This window comes from Phycodurus eques, chromosome 7, assembly GCF_024500275.1.
Source record: "Phycodurus eques isolate BA_2022a chromosome 7, UOR_Pequ_1.1, whole genome shotgun sequence".
NCBI lineage: Eukaryota > Metazoa > Chordata > Actinopteri > Syngnathiformes > Syngnathidae > Phycodurus > Phycodurus eques.
In genome coordinates, this window is record NC_084531.1 from 24,873,348 (window position 1) to 24,891,784 (window position 18,437).

Genomic DNA, 18,437 nt, shown 5'->3' on the forward strand with positions numbered 1-18,437 from the left:
TGCCTGCGTGGGCTTTCTCCGGACACTCGGGTTTCCCCCCACACCCCAAAAACATGCATGAATTGGAGACTCTAAATTGCCCGTAGGCATGACTGTGAGTGCGAATGGTTGTTTATTCCTATGTGCCCTGCGATTGGCTGGCAACCAGTTCAGGGTGTACCCCGCCTCCTGCCCGATGACAGCTGGGATAGGCTCCAGCACCCCCGCGACCCTAGTGAGGAGAAGCGGCTCAGAAAATGGATGGATGGATGGATTTTAGTGCCAATTTGACTTTGTATGTATTTTTTTCAATACACGCGAAGCTGTAGGAATAAACTTTATTGTTCACAATAGGAATGCATTTTGCAAAATAAAACAAAAATCCTGTTTAGTATGTAATAGATAGCTAGATTGATAAATCCAAAGCTACTAGGCCTATAATGGAAAATTGATGTATTGAAACACTTTTCTGTGTACAACACTGTGTAGTCATACTGTAAACATGTACGAAATGAAAAAAAAGCAAATCGCTGTTTTCCTCTGAATCTTTCTCCGTGATCAAGTGTGACCAATTAATTGAAATTACATTAAAAATCTATTTAATTTGAGTTTCACTTTTGCTACCTGTGCTTACCATTATGCAACACACGGGCATCAGAGTGCAAAACGTGTTTTAGTGGGTTAAAATATGTTTTCAGGTTGTGTCTAACTAGGTGAAAAGTGTTTAAGGTTCTACCAAAAGGTTGACCAATCAATAAGTGGATTCTGGTCACTGAGCATTTGGTTCAAACAACAGAGGTTTGTGTTTTAGCTATTGAGAAATACTGTAATCAGCATTTTGTATCATATCAATTGCATTCAGGTGGAGACAAAACAAAACAAAACATGATCTTCAAGATCCTTTCCCAAGTCATCTGCGTAAAAACAAAAATGTTGCACTTTCCCAATTCTAAAAGAACACTGTCGCCATAGTTACTTTACAAGCCTTATGAGTAAAAAGAGGAATCACTTTTCGCCACAAAGCGCATTCTCCTTAAAAAATATGGTTTACGGAAAGTGTCCCGGAAATGACGGCAAGTCTGAGAAATAGCCCCAAAGTGATGTGTGTGTGTGTGTGTGTGTGTGTGTGAGAGCTGAGGCGCACACACTCGCACAAACACACAAATACACACACAGCGCCCAGCCGGAATTCACTTATTTGTGGAAACGTGAGGAATTCAAGCGATGAAGCAGAGCAAATTGAACGTTAACCAAAAATAAACACTTCCTGTGCAGAGGTGGGAGTCGCCCTTCTACCACAACAACGTTCATATGACTTTTTTCCAAGTCTTAATTTGAGTTTTCATTCTTGTAGGTTAACCTTGACCTCCGCTGGCCCTACTTTCTCCATTGTGGTTAAAACAGAAACATTCCCCTCAACTGAACGTCCCTCCTGCATGCCTGGCTCTCACTTTCCCCGCAGTCAGTGACCTCTCGGTCTCGACCCAACGATGTTTTCCGACCTCCGACGCCTTCACAGACCTGCCATCGTGCATTTGGTCAGCCACTTTCCATGTTTATCTTTATGAGATGAGCATGCGCAAGCAGCAACGTTCCACGTTAGTATCAGCTCGAAGATGGTCGAACATCAATGTGATTATTAGTGTTATAGTGCCTCGATTCTCTGCTGCGGCACATTTCCGTGCCGAGAGACATCATCGGGTGTGCCGCGGGACATTATCCAATTTCACTTGGCCTATTTTCAAAAGCCTATTTTGACACAGTAAGTAGTAGAAAGTACAGATCTCTGTTTTCAAATACAGGGAGTAAAAGTAAAAGTGTTTAAAAAATAAATAAATAAATAAACTCAAGTAAAGTACAGATACCTAAAGACGTATTTGAACTCTGTCACGTCCCACCACTGTTTTGTCTAACGGTCAAAACCAAATATACGAGAAAATATACTACACATCAGAAAGTTCACAAGTAAAACATCACACCCTGGTAACATTAAAATGTAATATTACGTTAAATAGGCAGACGTCCTTTAAGACATGTTTTCATACCAGAGGACTGCACATGCAAAAGCAATGTGTGTTATTTGAACATACTGTACACACACACACACACACACACACATAAGCACAGTATTTATATAAAAACAAGGCATCAACATGGTATTAGATAAAAGGAAAGGAATACACATTTAGGATTTAAAGTGCCAATACATTGCTGACCTTAATCTGTTTACTATCTGTCGTAGGATTGTTGTGTGGATGGAGCTGGAGAACAATAAGGAGATGGAATCATTTGGCATGTTTTTTCCTCCTTTTACAGTACATCTATCACTAATTAAAGCAGGAAAGGTCAGCGTTTATAACTTGAAATTATATGAGGAATGGCTTTCACGGGCGTCTGGCGACATCTGGTGGTTTAATTGTGTTACTACACCCCACGTGTGCTACTTTACAGTATTGCTCAATACGTTGACACACTGCACAAGAAGGCACGGTCAGTTCCCATTGTACTGAGTTAAGCCTACATAATTTTCATTTGATTATGTCATAGTTAAGGCCTAGAAGTGTAATTGTGACTTTACTACTGCATTAGCATGGGTTGGTGATAGACTACGCCATGTTTCCACTTGAAATTCGGAACTCTGCTGTAAACCAACCTGTATGAATGTGCAGTTACTGCAGCAGTAAACCGCAGTTAGCTGCAGAAAAGTACACACTGCATGTTTCCAACAAGGTTTTCATCTGTCTCCCCAAAAAAAAGACACATTTTAACATGCTGAGAGAGAGGGGGGGGGGGGGGGAGCATTTAACTGTAGGGACTGGCACAATAATGATTTAAAGAGAAAAGCAACATTGAAGTTGCTATCAAACTCTTTCAATCAAATGAGGATGATTGTAATTTGAATGTTATTAGAGGTACTTATTGTGTAAGGATCCTATTTAAGACCAGCAGCATCATTTCAAGTATTCAGGAGAAGTGTAGCTTATCCTGATTGAGGATTAGATGGGATGCTCACAAGATGACGCACGTCTTTGATTTCCATGCCATCACTTGATCATGGCCGTTCCTTTCAGGCCTGTTGAGCTCATCAAACAACCCGCTGTCAATCATCTCCTTCTGCCACGAGATTGGCACGGCGCCCGTGCTGAACTCTTCGAAGAAGGTCTCATCCGTGGCATCCAGTTCAATGTCTCCAACCTTTGACGTGTCGTCGAAGTAGTCTGTGTCTTTGGCGTACACCACGTTGGGTTTTGGCACCCAGGGGGGCTCCAACTTCCACGCCTCCAGCTGACGGAAATTAATGTTCTTGAAAAATTGGTGTTTTCGTGGGTCATCACCTCTGGTATGAAAGATAAGATGGATGAGGGCAGGAGAAGTAATGAAACAGAGGTTGGAGCATTAGTTTTGAATGCTTTCACTTTTCAACATGTCAGCAACCTAGAGAATATTATTGTTTTCAGTAGCTTGACTTTTCACACCTAGATCAATGGCAGCCGCAGAACCCCAACAATCTTCATTGAAAGCCTTGCTTTGTACTTACTGGCACCCAAGGCGATGTGCCGCTTTTTTCTTAAGGAGGCAACAGATGATGTCTTTGGTAGCCGGGTCAAATCTCTTGTGTTGAAACTTGCACAGGTCTTCCATGGTGCGCCGGGTCACCTCACTCTTCTGCACCTTTTCGCGGAAGTCTCGGAAGGGCAGGCGAGCAGCCACCATCTCGTAGATGGTGCAGCCCAGCGCCCACCAGTCCACAGATGTGCTGTAGTACTGCTGCATCAGGATCTCGGGGGCCATGTAACCAGTTGTACCAGCCTGAACACACACACACACACATACAGAGAAAATGAGTCACTTCAGTTGAAAGAGTCTGCATTAAACAGAACAAGCTTTTTTTTCCCACCACTACTGTCATCGGTTGGATCTGGTGAGGCACTGCCATAGTGTATGTATCATTGGCAAAGCAAACATTTAACACCTAACGTTAACAGAAAACACGAACATGGACTCTAAAGTCAGGCTGCTTTTAATAGGGTTCATTTGGGTCACACAGGCCTCTAACAGTGCTCGTCTGTCAGCGCCGGACGAAGAATCATCCATCCATTTTCCGTACCGCTTATCCTCACGAGGGTCGCGGGCGTACTGGAGCCGAGTGGACTATCTATTCCTGGTAAACCTCTTGCACGAAGGCAACGGTGTCAAACTAATTTTTGTTGTGGGCCACATTGTTGGTTCAGTTTCCCTCCGAGGACCGGTATGACTGTGAAACCATATAAACATTGAATCGCCTCATCATATCATTACATATACACAACAAATTAATGGAAAACTAGTTTTGAAATCAGACGTCAAGGACAATAGTTTGTTCAACTATTTTTCAAGTTCCTGTAAAAAGGGGTTTGGTAACCCCCCCCCCAAAAATGCTTGTAATATTTCAATGTTATTATTTATTAAATATGACTATTGAAAAATGTTACAGATTTTAGCAAGAATTATGGAAGTCCATGCACGTTTTGCTTTTGTGGGCCACATCTGGTTTGACACAGTGCACTAAGGGATGAACACACAACTGCAATAGGCACGTCCTCAGAAAGGAAATGCTATGGTAGCTTTTCAGTAAGGTAGTACACTCAAATCTATTTCTTTTTTTTCTTTTAATATTTGTTGTTTTGGGGTAAACACAACAATGCAAAACCACCCCAAACAACTTTACTACAACACAGCATAGCAGAATGTGCTCTGCTATTCAGATAGGCTTTGCTGATGGCATCGGAGCACACAAAAAAATTTCTAAGCACAGGTCAAGTGATGAGTAGGCCGCCAGACTGACTTTTTGGCAGATCATTTTCCCATTCGGCAGCTCGACAGCCAATCCGAGGTCTGACAGTCTACAATGGCCGTAAGCATCCAGCAGCACGTTTTCTGGCTTCAAATCGCGATAGACAATGTTCATCGAGTGCAGGTGAAGGATGCCCATGGTCATCTGGGCCGCGTAGTAAATCACACGGTCCATGCGGATACCGCGCTCTCCGAGCTCGTAGATGTGGAACTTGAGGTCTCCTCCATTCATCAGGTCCATGACCAGGCACAAGTGGGTGTTGTTATCGTAGGCGTAGGCCAAGTTCACAATGAAAAGACTGTTAACCTTCTCCAGGATCTTCTTCTCCTGAAGGGCCAACCTCTCACCACCTTTCTTCTTCAAGCGTCGCTTATCCAGCTTCTTGCAGGCGTACATCTGTCCTGTCGTCTTCACCTGCACTGCACACACCTGCAAAAGTGCAATACAGAACACCTTCATTGAAACCACAATTGCTTACTTCTACCAGGCAACAATGTTGTTTTTAACACCTACCTCTCCAAAACCACCTTTCCCCAATGTCCGAAACTCATGAAAGTATTTATCACTAATCTTCTGTCTCTCATACTCCTTCCACTGCAGAAACCTGTAAAAGAATGGGCTCCTCAGGTATTCCGAGAAAGGTTTTCCGCGCAGGAAGTCTCTTGTGGCTTCTCTCATCTGGCTCAGTGTGGTCTCATTAACAATGTTGTTTGATAAGCGCTTGCATGCTTCCACAGCGTCTCCCTTGAGAAAAGACAGAAAACTCCTGGACTCGGGCCGACACAATTTAAAGAGGAGGTTCCGTCTGGCCTTTGCTTCGGTGTCTTCTTCGGCAAAACTCCATCCTCCCAGCTCCTCCAGGAACTCGACGGCTGCGGCGTACTGCGGGTTACAGCTGAGGAGAAACTGCCGGAATAACTTCCTGCCAATGGGCTGCTGCTCACAAAGCGACTCGTACTGCTTCCCTTCCGCTTCCTGCAGAACTGAGGAGCTCCTCGGCAGGGGCAGAGTCGGGGAGGTTCTCTCCTTTCGCAGCTCATCGGTGTCCTTCCACTGAGCCCTGAGGTACGCTGTGTTGGCCACCAGCTCCTCCACCAGCAGGTCACTCATACCGGAGGCCCCACCTGTAAAAACCGTGGGGGCCTACTTCACTACCCTGCATGGTCAAACCACCCAGAGAGCACCTGCAAGCATCCCTCCTGTCACAACCCTTCAGGCATTAAAAGTGCCACTATCCTCTAGGATTTGTTGGCACTCAGGGAAAGCAACTTATGTGGCTTGAACTTAAGAGGCTTTAGTCGGGCCTATTTTTAGGAGACGCAAAGTGCCCACGTGCAGTATGTGGGCTGCCACCTTAAGTCACAATTGGCAGGTCCCAACCACAAGTTAGTCCTTCAATACATTTCAAGGAGCTGGTCAGACCATATGTACACCCATCGGCAACATAATGACCAATCATTCAGAGGCTCTTTAATAGTAATTTTAGCGTTAACACAATATTTTAATGCAAATTATTTCGACATCACAATCATACCAATAACTTATTCCTTAGAGATTTACATTTGGTAGAGATTTGGTGGTTAGTCATGATTGTTTTTTTTTTTTTAAATTATTGTTATTGAGACTGTGGGCCTTTGAGAAATAACTTTCCAACCCTTGTATATTCAACATGTATGGCAGAATGATAAATAAAAGCTACAGCACACAATAGACCCATTTCTTTCGTTAAATACTGTTGAACGGCTTAGCATGTTGACCTACAGTATAGTGAATTGGCTTTACCATGTTTCATAAACACAAAGTGAAGCGGGCTCCTTATTATTCTGTGACCAACAATGGAAAAGGTTTGGCCATCCCTGCCGCTACTACTTTTGCAATAAAAAGGCAGCGCACGACTTGAAAGGTACACTTCATAGAGGAAGGAATGCTGGTCTGATCAGCTGGAGTAGATGTTCTAAGTAGGCCATTCAAGTCAATGCAGTGAGTCTGAATCTGGGTCAGTAAAAATCCAATTATATATTAGAAGATAGCATGCTTACATTGCAGTGGGCTAACTTTCTCTGCATTGTAAATTTTCGGTCGTTATTGCAAAATTATTTAGTGCCATATTAATAATTATGCTTATAATACCCATTTTAAATATTAATAATACAGCTCCGATACAATCCAAATCAGACTATAGTGGACTACGAAGAAGCAAAATGAATCAGTTTACAGCCATACACAAACCTTTATTCCTGAAAATTAGTCACATATTTGACATGTGGCAAACACCCCCAACAAACAAAAATTGTAAAGCTAACAAATGACCACACACTGCAAAGTGTCATCTCGTTTCTCCTCGTGACTCTTCCGTCCTTTGCACATCAATCAGCGAGCCACGAGTCAGAGTGTGTGTGTGTGTGGCATCCACCTGCTTGGTTCATTGCCTGCCTCTGACACTGGGAATACTGGAACATGCAATCAAATGGTCGAGGAGAGTTGTAGAAAGCGGCTCTGCGCGAGGCGTCGCAACGATCACGGCCAGATTTGTGTCCCTCGGGTGCATAAAAGGTGACGTCTGTGAATCACGTCGCCGAGGAGCTGGCCTTATTTGCCGATTCTCTGAACCACCCAGTCCTGCTGGCAGAGGGGACAGCGATTGTTCTGCTTCACCCAAAGGGACATGCAGCAATTATGGAACGAATGGTTACACTCTCCCCAAACAACTGAAACAGAAGAAAAGGGTTGTATATTGAGCTAAACAGTAAGGCAGTAATATACAAAGTATTTTAAAACCCAATGTAAGCGACTACAGCGGTACCTTGGATTATGAGTGACCTGGCTTTTTAGAGATACACATTTTTTTTTAGATAAAGCAAATTTATTTATATAACGCATTTCATACACAGGATAACTTAATGTGTTTTAATGATTAAAATAATTTCAAAACAAAAGGGGGAAAAATGCTTATAAACATTGAAAACAAAGAGAAAAATGAAAATACAATTAAAGCAGAGTACAGTGCAGGAAAGATCATTTAAAAGTGGAAAAGCATGAGGGGGAAAAAGAGGAGTTCTAAACCTTGACTTAAAAACAGGATGTCACTTCTGTTGGGCTCATCTATCACTTACCCATGCTGACGCTGAAGTAAATTCATACTTGGGGGGGAGAAAATATTTCTGAAGCGCAATTTTTTTTTTTTTAAAGTAAGAATGATGGGCCGCCTGACCAGGGGTGGAACCAGAAGGGAGGCCGGGGTAGCACTGGACCCCCCTGGAATCTGATTGGACCCCCCAGGTGCCCCCTCGGATGATTGCCATATCACGGCACCGCATGTCTTGTCGGAAGGAGCTGTTTGCATTTTGAAATCAGTGACACCTTTTGACTGCTAAGTCCCTCCTGTACAGTAGTTGGCGCTATGTACCACAAAGAATTGTAATCCACATTTATTAGGAGAGGAAGAAGAATTGCCACAGATGATGATGACTTGCCCCAGAGCCAGTCTACGACGTCATTGTAAAGTAAGTTTTACGGTGGTATCCTAACGAGTCACTGTTTTTTATAAAAAAAAAAAAAAAAAAAAAAAAAAAAGTGTGTTAAGATTGTTTTGCTAGCAGCCACGGGCATGAAGCTAAAGTTCAAACTTATCACCCAGCGCGCATGCAGTGTTTCAATAAGCAGCCAGTGCAGTGTGCGAGTCTCTCTCGCCCGCTGGCACACACAAACACGGGCACATGGACAAGTTACATCTCATGGCGTCTCCAGATGACCTGTGTCAGCTTCCAACAGCCACTCCACATTAACATGTACATTTCATTCGGGTTGCTGCTTATATTGACGTGTTTCTCCAATGATTTTAGAGGAACGAAACTAGCAGGCAATCGGCCAGATAGCCGTTTCACGCTCTGTTTGTTTAAATGAAATATAACATGAAGGAGGGGCGGGGGGGATTATTAACGTTTTGCCCTTTGTCATGTCTCTAAACTGTTGGTATACTGATATTGTTTAAAGGCTTTAATACTAAGACCACTACAGTGTCAAAAGTGTTACCGTTTCATTTTTTTTCTTCTTCAATGCAGCATGTTATTTCAGGCATAATGTACTGCACAACAGGCTAGCGAAAAACACTTTTAAGACAAACTAGTGGAGTGCTTTCAAAGAAAACTTCAGGAGTTGAGGGCATCACAAAACTCCTTCTTAATGAGCTTCACAAGTGTAACTTGTTTAAAAAGCATAAATGCTGGAATTCAAGTTAATCCTACCTTTATATTTCAGTTTTGATTTCTGAAATTTCACCAGTATCTCCAATTTAGCGTGTTTAAAATAGGTATAGCCTACCTGTAATTCAAGTGAATTCTGCCTTTTTGCTGAAGTATTTTGTCCGTTTTATTGTATTATTTGATTCAAGAAGTCTGCCTTTGTCAAATACAAAAAAAAGAAGTCTGCCTTTTTCTTAATAAAAAAGTGTGCCTTTTTATTTCATATTTGTCATGTTTGTTCATGTTTTCATATATATATCAACTGTTTTCATGTTTTCAACTGTGCATAAAGGCTTTTGTATTACTGGGATATTTTTTTGTGAAATAAATTTGAGTTGCTAAAGAATGTCAAAAATGTCAGTTGCGACTTAATGACTAAGTTACATTTTGGCTCGTGAGGCAAAACCAGTTGGGACCCACTTCGCAGCTGAAAGTTTGAATATGAAATTTACATCTACAGTGGTGGCGGCACGGTGGTCGACTGGTTCAATCCCGGCCGGCCCCGCCTGTGTGGAGTTTGCATGTTCGCCCCTCTGAGTGGGTAATTGTGTGTGTGTGAGTGGATAACTGTGTGAGCGGATTACGCTGTGATTGAAAATTTGTTGAAGTGTGCGCATTGTGTTGTAAATATTAATAAACTTTAATTTATGCGCACAAACCTCATCTTCTGTGTGTTAGTATGTAGATTGCAACATTTAGAGAGTGATTGTAATTCATTGGTCGAGGAACAATTCATTGTCATAGTCTGTGGACCCCCTGAAATAACCTTGGCCACCCCAAGGATAAAAGTCTTGCTCCGCCACTGTGCCTGACTACTTCTCTACACGCCATTCCTAACACCGAAACATTCAAATGTCAGAAAACGTTTGTATGAAAACCCTTTTTTCTATGCCATAACACTAAATAATAATTAAATGCCAAACAGAAAGTACGGCGGTAACTGAGCATGTCTTTGTGTGCCGCCTTAAGCCATGTTCCTATGCCGAGCGCCTAAACCCGAACTCAAACTGTCGTATGTCGGGAGCGTAAATCGAGGACCCCCTGTATAGCTTCCGCTAGGCTAAGTCGCGATAGCTGCGAAGCGGCTTCACATAAACTTATGCATTTCGCAGCTGACGTCATCTTACCAACACAGTCCTCTTGTTTGTTTTCCGCCTGGCATCGGAGACAAGCATCTGTAAACGGAAAAAACGGGGTTACATTTGATTTAAACGACCGGCCGGCATTTGTTTGTTTGTTTGGAGAGCAGCTGGGCTAGGTTAGCTAGCTTCGACACCACACTCACCCATCACTTGCACCCGGCAAATGGCACAAGTGTCGCATTCGACATCCCAACTCCACATGGCGACGGCGTTCCACTTTTTGAGTGAAAACATCTTGTCCCCCCCCGACTTGGAGCCAGCGGAGGTGTTGTGGGAGAGAACTATCCCGAGCTCGTCGCCGTCATCCATGTTTGCGGCTGCAAACGCCGCACAAATGCGCTAGCCCTTACCGAGTTAGCTTAGCATCGTTATCTTAGCCAATGGCCAACCAAAATGGACGGAAAAGGCGAAGGTCCAATTGTCTGTGACCGTTGACACCGATAGGGGGCGCTACGGAGTAAAACTAGTATGTGTGTGTGTGTGAGTGTGTGAGGGGGGGGTTCTTCCATAGACGATGTCAGATCTGCTCGTTAACTAATGCAAGGCAACGGAGTGAACTTTATAAATCTGCTTTTTACAAAGTGCACAAAGGTAATGCCTCTCATTCACACATTCACAAACAATCTGACTCACCCCCCACCCCATGAATTTTTATATTGCACAAAATTACCCATAATAACAGAAACTGTTTAAAGTTATTTGTACCCCCCAAAAAACTGAATTCCAAAACAACAGACGGTTTTGAGTGAGGGCCAACTAAACATTCTCTTCACATTAAATGTACAAAAACTTAGTTAGTTTTAGTGGTTTTAGTGGTTCTTGTTGAGGAATCGGATCATAATCGTCACCATAAATACTGTCTAGACTAGAGACTGTCAGTCTATCCATCCATCCATTTTCTGAGCCGCTTCTCCTCACTAGGGTAGCGGGCGTGCTGGAGCCTATCCCAGCTGTCATCGGGCAGGAGGCGGGGTACGCCCTGAACTGGTTGCCAGCCAATCGCAGGGCACATACAAACAAACAACCATTCGCACTCACAGTCACACCTACGGGCAATTTAGAGTCTCCAATTCATGCATGTTTTTGGGATGTGGGAGGAAACAGGAGTGCCCGGAGAAAACCCACACAGGCACGGGGAGAACATGCAAACTCCACACAGGCGGGGCCGGGGATTGAACCCTGGTCCTCAGAACTGTGAGGCTGACGCTCTAACCAGTCGTCCACCGTGCCGCCGACTGTCAGTCCATTAAATGTAAACAGTCGAAGTAATGATTTCATGTTGTTCTTGAGGCCACGACGCAATCAAAATGACACTACAGCACCTCTGCTGGTTGCAGCCAAAAAAAGAGGGTCCTCGGGTTATGACACTTCTGATGTATATATGTACGCGGTTTTGCACTTACCAGGGGCGGTTTCCGATGTGAGCAATACGGGCAGCCGCCTAGGGTGGCATTCTGTTGGAGTTGTTTGACGGTGATCCATTGCAAGATTAAAATAACTTTTTCTTGCTTTTGTTATCGTTTTCTCCTTTTTTTCCTTTGGGCTTGTCCCGTTAGGGGTCGCCACAGCGCGTCATCCTTTTCCATGTAAGCCTATCTCCTGCATCCTCCTCTCGAACACCAACTGCCCTCATGTCTTCCCTCACGACATCCATCAACCTTCTCTTTGGTCTTCCTCTCGCTCTCTTGCCTGGCAGCTCCACCCTCATCATCCTTCTACCAATATACTCACTATTTCTCCTCTGGACGTGACCAAACCATCGAAGTCTGCGCTCTCTAACTTTGTCTCCAAAACATCGAACCTCGGCTGTCCCTCTGATGAGCTCATTTCTAATTTTACCCAACCTGGTCACTCCGAGAGCGAACCTCAACATCTTCATTTCCGCCACCTCCAGCTCTGCTTCCTGTTGTCTCTTCAGTGCCACTGTCTCTAATCCATACATCATGGCTGGCCTCACCACTGTTTTATAAACTTTGCCCTTCATCCGAGCAGAGACTCTTCTGTCACATAACACACCTGACATCTTCCTCCACCCGTTCCAACCTGCTTGGACCCGTTTCTTCACTTCCTGACCACACTCACCATTGCTCTGGACGGTTGACCCCAAGTATTTAAAGTCCTCCACCCTTGCTATCTCTTCCGCCACCACCCCTCTCATTCATGCACATATATTCTGTTTTACTTTGGCTAATCTTCATTCCTCTTCTTTCCAGTGCATGCCTCCATCTTTCTAACTGTTCCTCCAGCTGCTCCCTGCTTTCACTGCAGACCACAATGTCATCTGCAAACATCATGGTCCACGGGGATTCCAGTCTAACCTCATCTGTCAGCCTATCCATCACCACTGCAAAAAGGAAGGGGGTCAGGGCTGATCCCTGATGCAGTCCCACGTCCACCTTAAATTCTTCTGTCACACCTACAGAACACCTCACCGCTGTTCTGCTGCCCTCGTACATGTCCTGTATTATTCTAAAATACTTCTCTGCCACTCCAGACTTCCGCATGCAGTACCACAGTTCCTCGCTGGGTACTCTGTCATAGGCTTTCTCTAGATCTACAAAGACACAATGTAGCTCCTTCTGACCTTCTCTGTAATTTTCCATCAACATCCTCAAGGCAAATAATGCATCTGTGGTACTCATTCTAGGCATGAAACCATACTGTTGCTCGCAAATACTCACTTCTGTCCTGAGTCTAGCCTCCACTACTCTTTCCCATAACTTCATTGTGTGGCTCATCAACTTTATTCCTCGATAGTTGCCACAGCTCTTCACATCAACTTTGTTCTTAAAAATGGGCACCAGTACGCTTTTGCTCCATTCCTCAGGCATCTTCTCACCCGCTAGAATTCTATTGAACAAGCTGGTCAAAAACTCCACAGCCATCTCTCCTAGATGCTTCCATACCTCCACAGGAATGTCATCAGGACCAACTGCCTTCCCATTTTTCATTCTCTTTAATGCCTTTCTAACTTCCCCCTTACTAATCATTGCCACTTCCTGGTCCACCACACTTGCCTCTTCTACTGTCCCTTCTCTATCATTTTCCTCATTCATCAACTACTCGAAGTATTCTTTCCATCTATCTAGCACACTACTTGCACCAGTCAACATATTTCCATCTCTATCCTTAATCACCCTAACCTGCTGCACATCCTTCCCATCTCTATCCCTCTGTCTGCCCAGCCTGTATAGATCCTTTTCTCCTTCTTTAGTGTCCAACCTGCCATACATGTCATCATATGCCTCTTGTTTTGCCTTTGCCACCTCTACCTTTGCCCTGTGTCGCATCTCAATGTATTCCTTTCGCCTCTCCTCGGTCCTCTCAGTGTCCCACTTCTTCTTAGCTAACCTTTTTCCTTGTATGATTTCCTGTACTGTGAGGTTCCACCACCAAGTCGCCTCCTTTCCTGCCAGAAGATACACCAAGTAGTCTCCTGTCTGCTTCTCTGATCACCTTGGCTGCAGTGGTGCAGTCTTCTGGAAGCTCCTCCCGTCCAGCGAGAGCCTGTATCACCTCTTCCCGAAAAGCTGCACAACACTCGTCCTGTCTCAGCTTCCCCCAATACTACTTATATACCGTTTTTGTGCATTATTTTGCGATGTGATGGTGTTATTAAGAAGTGGATGCGGTCGCTGAAGGCCCAGGTCTGAGACTCACGGCCCGCCATTGCCAAAATGTTACCTAGACCTTGAACACCTCAAAGTGAATGATCTCCAGGAAGTAGAGCATTTGAAAATTAACTAAGATTAAAAACAAGCAGTCAGATGTTGACAGTAGGATGTCAGCACATACTTCAGAGATAAAAACTCATGATGAAATTTTTATAGGGAAGTCAACATTTGATATCAGTTTCCGCTGGGTATGTTATCCTTCACATACTAAGGTTTGTTCTTGTGTATATCATGCTGCTGAAAATGTAAATATGGAGACATAAGAAGTGTTCCAAGCTTACAGGTTTACATTTTTCCACTAAAACAGTGAACAAGAACAGCAAAAAAGTTCAAAATAAGTTCATTTCACTTCTATTTTTTGGTATTGTGCACTACAGATGTTCCTTTTCAGACTTTAGTCAAGAGGAAGCCACACAAGAGTGTAAATGACTCACCAGCAGGACATTGCAATATTATTAGTTAGCTTTGAATGTGTTGAAAGCAAATAACGCACCAGAAGAAAAAAAACAAAAGAAATGGAAACTCGTCATCAAGCATGACATCACAACAGTTGCCTGCGTCAGTGCCGTGAAAAAAATATTGGCCCCCTTTTCAAATTCTGATATTTTTGCATAGTTTCTCAACTTTAATGTTTAAGATCATCAAACAAAGGTATAATAAACTAAATATCAGACACATATAACCCAAGTGAACTTAAAATGCTGTTTTTAAATGGTGATTTCATTTATGAAGGAAATAAAAACTATTCAGTTACCTGCCCCTGTGTGAAAACGTAATGGCTCCCTAAACCAAATAACTGGTTGGGCCATCCTCATGAGCAACAACTGAACTCAAGTGTTTTCTATAACAGGCAATGAGTCTTTCAAATCTCTGTGGAGATATTTTGGCCCACTCTTCCTTGCAGAATTATTTTAATTCAGGATGGAAATGGAGGGTTTCTTTCAAGCATGAATGGCCTTTTTTGAGGTCTTTAACAAAGCTAAACTCAACCACGAACTCCCTAAATACAAGCAGCACATCGACTGTCCTACCAGGGAAAATAATACTTTGGACCACTGCTACACTACGGTAAAAAACGCATACCGTGCTATACCTCGTGCAGCCCTGGGCTCGTCTGATCACTGCTTAATTCACTTAATACCGACGTACAAGCAAGAACTTAGATGTGCGAAGCCTACAGTGAAAACAGTCAAAAAGTGGACCAATGAAGCAAAGATGGAACTTCAAAGCTGTTTAGACTGCACAGACTGGAGTGTCTTTGAAAATTCAGCTGGCAGCCTGGATGAATATACGGACACTGTCACATCCTATATCAGTTTCTGTGAAGAGGTTTGTGTACCAACAAAATCATTTCGGACATTCAACAACAACAAGCCGTGGTTCACTGCTAAACTTAAGCAGCTTCGCCAAGCTAAGGAAGATGCATATCAGAGCGGGGACAGGGCCCTGTATAATCGAGCTAGAAACCAGCTTACTAAAGAAATTAACATTGCAAAGAGGATCTATGCAGCAAAGTTGGAAAAACAGTTTAGCGCGAACGACTCGAAATCAGTCTGGCATGCATTCCAATCGCTGACTAATTACAAGCGACGATCCCCCCAAGCTGAGAACAATAGCACACTAGCCAACGACTTGAATACCTTCTATTGCAGATTTGAAAAGGACAGTTTCACTCCACACACCCACCCGGCCGCACCCGCGACCACAACCACACCTCTGACTTCTGCGTTAACCATCCATGAACAGGATGTGAGACGCATCTTCAAACAACAGAAGATTAACAAAGCAACAGGCACCGGACCATGTGTCCCCATCCTGCCTCAAAGTCTGCGCGGACCAGCTCGCTCCAGTCTTCACTCAGATCTTTAACAGATCTTTGGAAATGTGCGAAGTTCCATCCTGCTTCAAACGCTCCACCATCATTCCAGTCCCCAAGAAACCTGCAATCTCTAGTCTGAATGACTACAGGCCTGTCGCTTTGACATCTGTGGTCATGAAGTCCTTTGAACGTCTCGTGCTGGACCACCTCAAGAGTGTCACAGGTCCCCTGCTGGACCCCCTGCAGTTTGCCTACCAAGCGAACAGGTCTGCGGATGATGCAGTCAACATGGGACTGCACTTCATCCTAGAACACCTCGACAGTGCAGGGACCTACGCGAGGATCCTGTTCGTGGACTTCAGCTCAGCGTTCAACACCATCATCCCTGAACTCCTTTCAACCAAGCTTCTCCAGCTCAGCGTCTCACCTGCCATCTGCCAGTGGATTTACAGCTTTCTGACGGGCAGGACACAGCAGGTCAGGCTGGGGGAGGCCACCTCATCCACACGCAGCATCAGCACTGGGGCGCCCCAAGGTTGTGTCCTCTCTCCGCTGCTCTTCTCTCTCTACACGAACGACTGCACCTCAGCGAACCCGACTGTCAAGCTCCTGAAGTTTGCAGATGACACCACTGTCATCGGCCTCATCAAGGACGGTGACGAGTCTGCATATCGACAGGAAGCGGAGCGGCTGGAGCTGTGGTGCGGGCGACACAACCTGGAGCTGAACACGCTCAAGACGGTAGAGATGATCGTGGACTTCAGGAGGCATCCTTCGCCACAGCTGCCCCTCACGTTGTCCAGCTGCCTTGTGTCAACCGTCGAGACCTTCAAGTTCCTGGGAATTACAATCTCTCAGGACCTGAAGTGGGCGAACAACATCAACTCCGTCCTCAAAAAGGCCCAGCAGAGGATGTACTTCCTGCGGCTTCTGAGAAAGCACGGCCTGCCACCGGAGCTGCTGAGACAGTTCTACACAGCGGTCATCGAATCGGTCCTGTGTTCTTCCATCACAGTCTGGTTTGGTGCTGCTACAAAAAAGGACAAACTCCGACTGCAACGGACAATCAAAACTGCTGAAAGGATTGTCGGTAACCCCCTACCCACCATTGAGGACTTGCACGCTGCCAGAACTAAGACAAGGGCGTGCAAAATCCTCTCGGACCGTCTGCACCCCGGTCACCAGCTCTTCCAGCTCCTTCCCTCAGGTAGGCGCTACCGATCAACGCTAACTAGAACTAGTAGACATTCCAACAGCTTCTTCCCTCTTGCGATCAACTTCTTAAACACCTAACCTATAATTCCATTACAACAAGCTGGCAATTTTTTGACTTGAGTTCGTTGTCACATTTCTGTGGGGCCAATTATTTATTACTTGTGCACTCACTGTAGTTGTCTCGCCATGCTGCACTATTTGCATATACTGGCCACTCATGCCAGAGTAGCATCTGCTCCATTTGCACACTGATTGAGGAGTATCTGTAACATTTGCACAACCGACATTGTCCCAGATGATCGCACTACTTGTCACTTTAAACCGCATACACTCCTTGAAGTCTCAGCGCCCTTTGCACAATGGTCATTGCACCGGACTATTGCAATATTAGTCGTTCGAACTGCTCTAAGTGCTAGAGGACTCTGCATCTTTTTGCACAATTGTTTTTTGTCAATGTCTTTATGTCCCCAAAGTGTTCTGTAAATTGACTGTTTGTTGTACTAGAGCGGCTCCAACTACCGGAGACAAATTCCTTGTGTGTTTTGGACATACTTGGCAAATAAAGATGATTCTGATTCTGATTCTGATGCCACTCCATTTCAATGGGATTCAAGTCTGGACTTTCACTGAGCCAATCCAAAACCTTGATTTTTTTTTTTTTTTTTTTAAGCCATTCAGCAGTTGACTTGCTGGTGTGTTTTTGGATTGTTATAAGAGCAGAATTCATGGTTCCATCAATCACAGCAAGTTGTCCAGGTCCTTAATGAAGAAGCAGCCCAAGACCACTTGCTACCACCACCATGTTTGACTGTTGGTATGATGTTGTTTTTCCAGAAATGCTGTGCTACATTTACGAGATGTAACGAGACACATACGTTCCAAAAAGCTCAACCTTCATCTTGTCAGTCCATATAATATTCTCCTAAAAGTATTATTCAGATGTTTTTTCTTTTTTGCAAAAGTAAGATGGGTCTTTCTATTCTTTTGGGAAAGCAGTGGGTTTCACCTTGGAACTCCACCATGGATGCCATTTTTCAGAGTTGTGGCTTAGTCACGACTCGGACTCGAGTCAGACTCTAGTCATGAATTTGATGACTAGACTCGACTTGACAACGTCACAAGACTTGCAACTCGACTTGGACTTGAACAGCAATGACTCGTGACTTCACTCGGACTCGAGCCCATTGACTTGAAAAGACTTGTCATTTTTACCAAACTATTGAGATAGGAACACTCTGCAGCGCTCTCTCAAGAGCTCATCATGCCAAAGTTTATTTTATTACAGAAATTTCAGAATGATGTAACCCTATTGTTGATGTTTTCAAGAGATGTCACCCAGATGGAAGTGTCCCACCATACTACACCCTTATTACACCTTATTTCTTCTTTTTATTTTCTTTGTAACGCCTAGTTGGGCACATTCATGTAGAGGAATTGACTAAGTCACTCTTTCAGACACTCCTTATCGTTGTGGCATGAACATTGACCTTAACTGAGGGAAATGAGGCCTGCAGTTCTTGAGAAGTTGTCCTG

General features: G+C 44.2%; 2 protein-coding genes across 4 annotated transcripts; both read right to left on the bottom strand.

The window, feature by feature from the left end:
- Window positions 1-2,092: 2,092 nt before the first annotated feature.
- LOC133405189 (rhodopsin kinase grk7-b-like) lies at window positions 2,093-6,868 on the bottom strand. Its single transcript, XM_061681937.1, has 4 exons — window positions 5,327-6,868; window positions 4,805-5,242; window positions 3,518-3,789; window positions 2,093-3,316 (listed from the first exon to the last, which is right to left on the bottom strand). The coding sequence occupies exons 1-4, from the start codon at window positions 5,921-5,923 to the stop codon at window positions 2,989-2,991; spliced, it is 1,635 nt and encodes a 544-aa protein (XP_061537921.1). The 5' UTR covers window positions 5,924-6,868; the 3' UTR covers window positions 2,093-2,988.
- Window positions 6,869-7,016: 148 nt separating this feature from the next.
- rnf7 (ring finger protein 7) lies at window positions 7,017-10,593 on the bottom strand. Of its 3 annotated transcripts, none has more exons than XM_061681938.1 (3): window positions 10,340-10,593; window positions 10,182-10,229; window positions 7,017-7,435 (listed from the first exon to the last, which is right to left on the bottom strand). In XM_061681938.1, the coding sequence occupies exons 1-3, from the start codon at window positions 10,503-10,505 to the stop codon at window positions 7,236-7,238; spliced, it is 414 nt and encodes a 137-aa protein (XP_061537922.1). In that variant the 5' UTR covers window positions 10,506-10,593; the 3' UTR covers window positions 7,017-7,235. The 3 variants fall into 3 exon arrangements, with proteins under 3 accessions (XP_061537922.1, XP_061537923.1, XP_061537924.1); XM_061681939.1 differs by having other exon boundaries at window positions 7,017-7,432; window positions 10,340-10,592; XM_061681940.1 differs by having other exon boundaries at window positions 7,314-7,521; window positions 10,340-10,592.
- Between the last annotated feature and the right edge of the window lie 7,844 nt (window positions 10,594-18,437).

What these genes read in the sequence shown, in the direction of transcription:
- LOC133405189 (XM_061681937.1), bottom strand. Translation starts at nt 5,923, where the DNA reads ATGAGTGACCTGCTGGTGGAGGAGCTGGTGGCCAACACAGCGTACCTC. An exon ending in GGAAAGGTGGTTTTGGAGAG is followed by an intron (nt 5,243 to 5,326) that starts GTAGGTGTTAAA and finishes GCACTTTTGCAG; the next exon opens with GTGTGTGCAGTGCAGGTGAA. An exon ending in GCACATCGCCTTGGGTGCCA is followed by an intron (nt 3,317 to 3,517) that starts GTAAGTACAAAG and finishes CTTTCATACCAG; the next exon opens with AGGTGATGACCCACGAAAAC.
- rnf7 (XM_061681938.1), bottom strand. Translation starts at nt 10,505, where the DNA reads ATGGATGACGGCGACGAGCTCGGGATAGTTCTCTCCCACAACACCTCC. An exon ending in TTGCCGGGTGCAAGTGATGG is followed by an intron (nt 10,230 to 10,339) that starts GTGAGTGTGGTG and finishes TTCCGTTTACAG; the next exon opens with ATGCTTGTCTCCGATGCCAG. An exon ending in CAAACAAGAGGACTGTGTTG is followed by an intron (nt 7,436 to 10,181) that starts GTAAGATGACGT and finishes CCCCTCTGCCAG; the next exon opens with CAGGACTGGGTGGTTCAGAG.